Genomic DNA, 9161 nt, shown 5'->3' with positions numbered 1-9161 from the left:
AACGTATATTTAGAAGAAAAATGAGTATTTTTTACAAGAAAAGAATATATAAAGTATATAATGTATGTGATTACCAAAATATAACTATGTAAGTCATTATTAATATAATAATATAAATATTAAATATATTAATATAAAAAATAAATATTTTTTAAAATAAATATAGAGATTATTATACAAAAACTAATTTAAAAAATACAAAGACTTGATGGTATAATATTAAATTAGTTAAGTAAAAAATATTAGTGAATTAAATAATTACAATATAAATTTATCACATAATAAAAAATAATAGATATAAAACTACTAAATTACATAATATTTTTTTATTTTTTAATACATATTTCATATATAAATATAATTTGTTAAAATTTTAGGGGGTGGAGGCCACTACTCGCCCCCTCTAAGTCCGTCCTTGATTATATCCAAACCAAAAAATATTTAAAAAAAATTAGTAATTTTTTTTGTAAGCTTTATTTTATAACAACAAAAAAAATAATGATTTCAATTGCTTTAAAAAAGTATTAATGCTGGTAAATATCCCACAATGAATAATTATTCTAATATTCTCAATTTATTTTTCCACAAATCATAGCTTTCGTTACAGCAGCATAACTCTTTCAATAGCTATTGTTACTTTGTTAGTGAATACAGCATGGCGGTGCCGCACCCGCACTTAAAACTCTTAATATTCTGCAGATATTTTCTTAATCGGATAAAAATTTAATTTTAATGTATATATATATATATATATATATATATATATATATATATATATATATATTAATACATAAATAATCATAAAAAAACCAAATATAATTATATAATTGTATAAAATATTATATTATTAATACATCAAAATTTAACTCCTCTAATAATTGGTTAGATTTTCAAAAGATGTTACCTTTAATGATATAATCTATTATCTTTTCTCTCATCACATACTTTTTTTAGATTTGGTAAAATTATTTAGTCATATCCACCTTAAAAATCTATGAGAATAAACAATTTCATTTGTTTTAATTAATTTTACCAAGTATCAATTCTTATTATACATTTTTTAAATGAAACTTTAAAAGAATATATGAAAAAAGATTTGAATATATTAAAATATAATATGTATAATATAATTTATGTAACTCTATTTAATCCGAAGCAGATCCAAAATCTTGTAAAAAAATACCGATGACTAAAAAATTGTATGTTATGAAATTACTCGTCTCAAAAGCTTAAGCTGATAGAAGAATATAATATTAATGGTTATATTTCTAACATTGTATAATAAAATATAATATATATTTGATAATATTTTTTTTAGTTTTTCAAAATATCTTTTATTTTTATCTTAGTTCTATTTAAGAATTTATTGTTGACCAATAAGATGTTGTATATACAAGACAGCATTTAAACACCAATACTTATTTAAACGAACGAGTAAGATAACCACTCAACAAATTCAAATTAGTCAATTTATTTGATAATATATAATCATGATTAGTATTTTCTTTTATTTATAAAAAATGTTAATGATATCAGGAAATTATTCATCTTGAAAATTTAAATAAATAGAAAGAAGTAATACTAATAATTATATCTTAGCACTCCCTTTCAAGTAATATTATCTTTTTGGGTTTATTTATTTTTTGTATAGACATTTTTATTTATTTATTTGATTTATACTATTTATTACTTTTGAAATTCACTAAGAATTAAACATTAGACTTTTTAAATATAAATTTTTGATACTATGTCATAAATTCTATTTAATTAAAAGATGCTGCCCGAAATTTCCCCGCAAGGGAAATGTATTTATTGCGTGAAACAATAAGACGCTGCCCAAAATTTATAACTGTAATTAAAATCAACATTAATTTGTCTTGACTCTTAATCCGATAAATTACGGTTGACAGAGCCAAACTACATAAAATTTAGTACGCGTTTTCATATACCGTTAGTTACAACCGCTATTTATTATTTCAATTAGGTATGGCAGAGTTCACAAGTAATAGTGTTGAGGAGTATTTCAAAGAAAAGACCATTTTAATTACTGGTGCAACTGGATTCTTAGCCAAAAGTTATTATCTTGCATCTATATCTATACTTCTGATGCTGAAATTAGTACAATGATTAACGCTCTAATGGTTCTTTTAAAATTTTAATTTTGTTTATAGTTCTCGTGGAGAAGATATTGAGGGTTCAACCCAACATAAAAAGGTTATACCTTGTTGTGAGAGCATCAAATCCACATATAGCTGTCCAACGCTTGCATAATGAGGTACTCATTTTCGTTTAATTTAGTTGTTTCATGATCAGGTGCAGGGGCGGAACTACATTATAGAAAAGGGGGCAATGGCTCCCTAATTTAAATTTTTTATATGTAAATTATATGTAAATTTTAATTTAATTTTCTTTAAAATTTTATTTTAGTTTTATTTTATTATGTAAATATTTTTGATTCCTCTAATATTTTATTTAGTTTCGCCCCTGATTAGATGCATTAGTTAGAAATTAACACATATGAACTACACGTAATACATAACGTGACTAACATTTGTTTTATTGAAATTAATAATAATAATAAACTTTTCATTTTTCACTAAAAATACTGACTCCTTTTATATACACACACTCAAAGACAGATTCATGTATTTGTGGGGGCAAACGCCCCACTAAAATTTGAAATCTTTTTAAATAATACATGATGATATTTATTTGTTCTTATTATATTAAATTATTATAAAAATTAATTTATTATCATATATATATTTTGCGTTTACTATTAACAAATTTTTTAGAACCATAATCTCTAACTATGTAGATCCACTATAGGACAAATATTAAACAAATTTTATATCGACATATTTATTATATCTATTATTTATGTAGGTCTTTGAGAAGAAATTGTTCAAAATGCAAAAAGATAAGTGGGGTGAAAAATTCAGCTCTTTTTTAGCCGACAAAGTGGTGGCAGTTGCAGGTGATGTTTCTCTTCACAATTTCGGAATCAAAGACCAAATCCTCATTGAAGAGATGTTGGATGCGATTGATATTATAGTGCACACTGCGGGAACTACTACACTTGATGAAAGGTGAAAAATGATGTGTACAATAAGATTTCATTAATATTAGCAATAATAATAATAATTAATGACAACACTTACTTCAATAAATTAAAAATACTAAAAATATTTTTATAAAAATATTAAAATATTTATTTAAAAATTTAATTTTTTTATTTAATTACATTTTAAATAAAAATAACATTTTTATAATATATCAAAATCAAACTCTATAATTCACTATTTAATAACTGAAAAAGATAATTTTACATCACGATATATAATTATACAATTTTCATTCGAATATCTATTATAATTAATAAGCCGCTATATAGCTTTATTTATTTGGTTATTGTTATCTTGTTTATTTTTTACAGATTTGATGTTGCAATGGATACAAATACAATGGGAGCTTATAATGCTATAAACTTTGCTAAAATGTGTCATAGAATAGAAGTTTTTCTTCATGTATCAACCGGTATGTAATATCTCAATTTTATAAATATGTGAAATAACATACATGGTTCGAATTAACCGCGAAAAGTTGAAGAACAAAAAAAAAAATGATAAGATGCAAATGAGAGCAGCAATGTACCTGATTTAAAAATTTAGAAAGTCCGAAATAAGTTCATCTTCGAGAATGATAGTTTTCGATGGCTAACGTGTTGTTGAATTAGCAAGGAAGAATGCTTTAGAATTTCAAAATTACTAGGCAGTTTGAAAAACAGAATGATGACGCTGATGCTAAGAAAAAGACACTCAAACATTACTCTTTTCTCTTTCTATGGATTATTTTATGTCTTTTTACTTGTGAGAATCTCCTGTTTTGTTATTATTTGAGAAGCATTAAATGTTATTTTCAACAAAGAAGCATTAAAATTTGGGGAGAAAAAAAAGTTAAAAATTTCCTAAATTTGATTTCATGATCTAATTTTAACTAATACTATTTCTAATGATACCAAATTTTGTAAAAAGTCAATAAAAACTAATTTTGCACAAAATCTTAATTTTATAATTATTTTAAGAGGAGTGTTAGGGGACAGCAACTTTTGTGATTTGTAGCCATCAAATAGCTATCAGCTATCAATGATGATTTTATTGGTGTGAGATTTCATTCAATGACTCACTTTTCTTTGCTGGTTACATGTTGGCCAAAATTTGATAAAGTTGCTGGCCCCTAAACTTTTCCTTATTTTAATTTAAGACTTTGAAACTTTTGATACCAGAATCAAATAACGATTTTTATTTAAAAGAAAAGTGTGGCCTAACAAAAAATTATGGTTATATGCTTAAAATAGTAATAATCATAATTATTATAAAAGCTCTACATATTTATGATATGTTTGATTTACATGCAAAAATCTCTCCCTTCTCGTAATGTTTAGCCCCCTAGGCGCTATCTAGTAAGCTAAGCTATTTATCAATTTCTAAACTTCAAAAGAAAAAAAAATATATTTGATAAATTTATATTTTGGATTCAGCTTATGTTTGTGGAGAAGCAAAAGGATTAATACCTGAGGAATCATTCCGTATGGGCCAAACACTAAAAAGCTCTTTAGAATTGGACATCAGCTTAGAAAAGCAGTTGATTGAGGAAAAACTTAGTGAACTCCAAGAACAAAATGCCAATCAAGAAACAATCACCTCAATAATGAAAGAATTTGGAGCAACAAGGTAAATCATAATTATATATATATATAAATCCTGAAAATTTGAGTTCTGCATGCAACGATAATATTGATGATCCATGCGTTCTTTATTCCTTTAAGGTTGTGTTTGTTTTTGAGAATAGGATAAGACAAGATTCTTAGAACAAAACACAAAGGATAGAGATATAAAATTTTGTGTTCTTATATTTTATTTGGTGATAAATTAAAATAAATTATAAAAATCCAATTTATTTTCATTCAAAAATTTTGAAAAGAAAAATATAATAATAAAAATATATAATTATAAAAAATTAATAAAAATAATAAAAAATAAAAATAAGTTGTATCTCTTGTTAGTGTCTTTGTATTATTCCTATCAGAATGAACACAAAATACACTTATTCATTATCTTTGGACATAATATCTCTGTCTATGTTTCAATCTATCAAACACGATTTTGTGTCTCTGTGTTTCTATCTCAGTGTCCCGTCCCCTGAAATCAGACGCAGTCTTATAGCCCCCTAATTTTCTGGTTATGTTTATGAAAATTCTAGGGCAAATTTGTATGGATGGCCAAATACGTATACATTTACAAAAGCCATGGGAGAAATGCTTGTGATGAGCATGAAGGGAAATATACCATTGATCATCACACGTCCTACTGCTGTGATTGGCACTCATTCAGAACCTTTTCCGGGTTGGATTGAAGGTGTTAGGTAAATAATCACTCAATTTAATTATCACATATGTGCGTGTATGTAATATATAATTATTTGAGTAATTAAATGATATAATTTTTTGTGACTACAGAACTATAGACTTTGTGTTTGTTGAGTATTTCAAAGGAGCAATAACTAGTTTTGTTGGTCATCCAAATATAACTATGGACCTGGTGAGTCTCGGTCTCACTGTATTCTTCAAATAATTTTTACTTTGAATGTTTTTATTTTCGGACTCTTAATGTTGCATTTTGCTTCTCTTACTTGATAATTAATTTTTTTAAAAAAATATCAAATGAATGAAATGATGGATGGTGCAGGTACCAGCAGACATGGTAATAAACTCAATGATCATAGCGCTGTTGGTTCATTCTAAGTGTAATCTTTCCAACAATTTCATCTGCTACCATATTGGTACTTCCCTAAGAAATCCAATTAAATTTTCGGATATTCAAGAAATAATGTATCTTTATGTTACAAGCAATCCCTGGCTAAGAAATTATAAAAAGTCAGGGGCTTTGTTTGAAAAAATGGTATTCAACCCAAGAATTACTGAAGATCATGAATTTCAACAAACCAAGGTATTGGTTCAAATAAGTTAACTATGGTTTATATTTCCAAAATGTTTATCCATATTGAATCATATTCTTTACTGATAATACTTAATTATTGTCCCCGTTTACGGTATCAAGGATTCAAGGTTGAAGAGGACAATGAATCTTTATAGGCCTTATGGTCTCTTCGAGGGCATGTACGTACATGCTACATATTCAATAATCATTAGTTTATATATATATATGTGTGTGAAATACTGTATATATCGAATTCATTACATTGATTTGTATATAATTTATTAACAGTTTTGATGATGAGAACACAGAGAAGCTGCGAATAGCAATAAAAGGAGTTGGCAAGATGGATAAGGAATATAACTTTGATCCTAAGAGCATTGATTGGAAGGACTACTTGATGAATGTTCATTTCCCAGGTCTAATTAAGTATACTATGCAACCAAAGATGTAACCTTAAAACAACAGATTATTATTAAACTACTCTTCTACCTTATCCCACGACAACAATAAAAAAATTTCGTAATCTACAAATTTAGTCCAATAAAATACATAAATTCAATTACAATTTTAGTCTTTATTATCTTATTTTATATTTTCTTTATCTTATCTTTAGTTCTTATCTTCTTTTTATTTGCTTTTATCTTTCCTAGAACAATACTCTATATATATTTAATTTTATCCTCATAGTTTACAATTCAATTCAATCATTCAAAAAATACAAAGTTAAAAAAAACGCTCTTTTCTTCCTCTCTTCTTTTCTTCTTCAATCGATAATAAATGGCGTCAATGAAGAAGATCACTTTGAAAAGTTCCGATGGCGAGGCGTTTGAGGTTGACGAGACAGTGGCTCTCGAATCGCAGACGATCAAGCACATGATCGAAGACGATTGCGCTGACAGTGGAATTCCTCTTCCAAACGTCACCAGCAAGATCCTTGCGAAGGTGATTGAGTATTGCAAGAAGCACGTCGATGCTGCTGCTTCCGAGGAGGATCTCAAGATGTGGGATGCTGAATTCGTTAAGGTCGATCAGGCCACGCTCTTCGATCTCATTCTGGCTGCAAACTACTTGAACATCAAGAGCCTCTTGGACCTTACTTGCCAGACAGTGGCAGGGCAAGACTCCGGAGGAGATTCGCAAGACATTCAATATCAAGAATGACTTCACGCCGGAGGAGGAGGAGGAGGTCCGCCGCCAAAACCAGTGGGCGTTTGAATGATGATGATCTGCTGCTTCTCCTGCTGCATGCATAGCTTCTGAGATTGGGTGCCCTGTGGTTCCATTTATGCTATACTTGCTAGTTTTACTTTTATGGTTTATCTTGTTTTCCCTATTTTTGTTATGTCAATGTTGGTGACTTGGTGACAAGACTTTCTCTTATTTGGATCTTGAAATTGTAAGTATTTGGTTATGGTGGAGGAATGATTTGTTTCTCGGTATCATGTTTTAATGTTCAATTCTTTGCCAAGCTTTTTTCAAAACAAGCTCTTTCTGTTTTCTCTTCAATGAGAAGACAAAAATAAAGATAAGATAAGACAAAGAAAAGAAAAGATAAGATAATAAAGACTAAAATTGTAATTGAATTTATGTATTCTGTTGGGTTAAATTTGTGAACCACGAGACTTCTTTATTATTGTCATGGAATAAGGTAGAAGAGTAATTTAATAATTATTGATATTTTTTACATTTTGTTAGGATTTGGTGATTGTAGGAATTGCATTTGAAATTTCGATTCGCCTTGGTGTTGTTTCAGATTGCCGGTTACACCTCTTTAATTTTGTGTGTTTGTTGTAGTGGCTGTAGTGTGAAGATAATAGAATTGGAAATCAAACTATGGTTGGAATTAAAATAAAAAAATAAGAAACCCTTTTGTATTTTAAATCCCTTGCTTGGTTATGAATGTCACTATGTCAGCCACCAACATGGTTGCCATGAAAAAGTAACACCTTAATATTAAAGCCTGAATCCATGGCCTAAATAACGATCAAAATATAAGGTTAAACGTGAATGATTAATCTTGATTCAGATTGATTCAGTTGTGTATTGCCTAAGTGTACTCTAGCTGATATATATACACCAAAGCAAATAAATTCTGTTGAGAACAGAACCAAAGCAGAATATCTCCCTAACTAACTAAACTGAATTACCAGAATATAATTCGTAATTAACTTTCCCTCTTTCAATCTAATTTTCCTGACTTGGTGCTATATCTCTATCAAAATCCATTGCTAAATATAGAACGATCGACCAGTAGATAGTGTCATCGCAGTTCAAATCTTGACAAACACAAGATACAAATGATTATATCTGCATTTTCAATTTCACAGAAATTGATAAATAGACAATAAACAAGTCAAGCTCAGTGCATAAAGACTGAGTCAGAATAATCAAGACTGAAGGCGGTTGAATTGGTTGAGATTTGTTTCGTCAACTCTTCTCTTCAAACACGATTTCTTGCTTCCTAAGCTACTCTAAACTCTGCTGCATCACAGCAGCTATTGTTCAACACATAGAAACTTAATATAATTAATTATTTAGAGGAGTGCTAGGGACCAGCAGATTTTGTGAGTTGTAGCCATCAATTAACCATCAATAATGTATTTAAGGGTGTGAGATTTCATCTAATGGTGAAGAATCACTCATTTTCTTTTTGCTGGCTAAGTGCTGGCCAGATTTTAATAAATCTGCTAGTCCCTAGACTTTTCCTAATTTATAATTAGGTTCGGTGAATAGTAGAGTGTCACATGCATTATTTCCATAATCACCAACATGTTTATGCATTGTAATGTGTATAAATATGGTATCACTACCTTATGGGCATGCATGTCATCATATTGTCTATGTTTATCGAAACATAAAGTATTTGCCTTTGATTTTGCTAATAATTATGTCAAACAATAGAAAATTTTTCGGTTAAATTATGTTGAAATTTGTTGAATGTATTAGATGAGTAGTTGAAGATATATTTTGTTAGATGGGTAGGTGAAATGTGAGGTGCTTGGCTTCCCCAAAAAATAGAAGGCATATATATTAGCACCGTGCAATAATAGAAGCAAAGCAAAGCAAAGCAAACATATAGGTCATGCATATAATCATATTGTCTATACTCTTCAACACATTATTTTGGTTCATTATTTTCATTACATCTCTCATAGTTCCTCT

At 28.3% G+C, this 9161-nt stretch overlaps 1 protein-coding gene and 1 pseudogene across 1 annotated transcript; both read left to right on the top strand.

Annotated features, from left to right (window-relative positions):
• The first annotated feature begins 1986 nt into the window (after window positions 1-1986).
• LOC112769469 (probable fatty acyl-CoA reductase 4) lies at window positions 1987-6450 on the top strand. The gene is made up of 9 exons (XM_072224740.1): window positions 1987-2074; window positions 2172-2275; window positions 2887-3089; window positions 3437-3537; window positions 4541-4733; window positions 5263-5424; window positions 5519-5600; window positions 6120-6178; window positions 6288-6450. The coding sequence occupies exons 1-9, from the start codon at window positions 1987-1989 to the stop codon at window positions 6448-6450; spliced, it is 1155 nt and encodes a 384-aa protein (XP_072080841.1).
• Window positions 6451-6674: 224 nt separating this feature from the next.
• Window positions 6675-7480, top strand: LOC112772965 (SKP1-like protein 1B; annotated as a pseudogene).
• The last annotated feature ends 1681 nt before the right edge of the window (window positions 7481-9161 follow it).

The sequence above is a fragment of the Arachis hypogaea genome, chromosome 18 (genome assembly GCF_003086295.3).
Source record: "Arachis hypogaea cultivar Tifrunner chromosome 18, arahy.Tifrunner.gnm2.J5K5, whole genome shotgun sequence".
In the NCBI taxonomy this organism is placed as follows: domain Eukaryota; kingdom Viridiplantae; phylum Streptophyta; class Magnoliopsida; order Fabales; family Fabaceae; genus Arachis; species Arachis hypogaea.
Note: the sequence above shows the minus strand (reverse complement) of the source record. Positions and strands in the feature narration are given on the sequence as shown.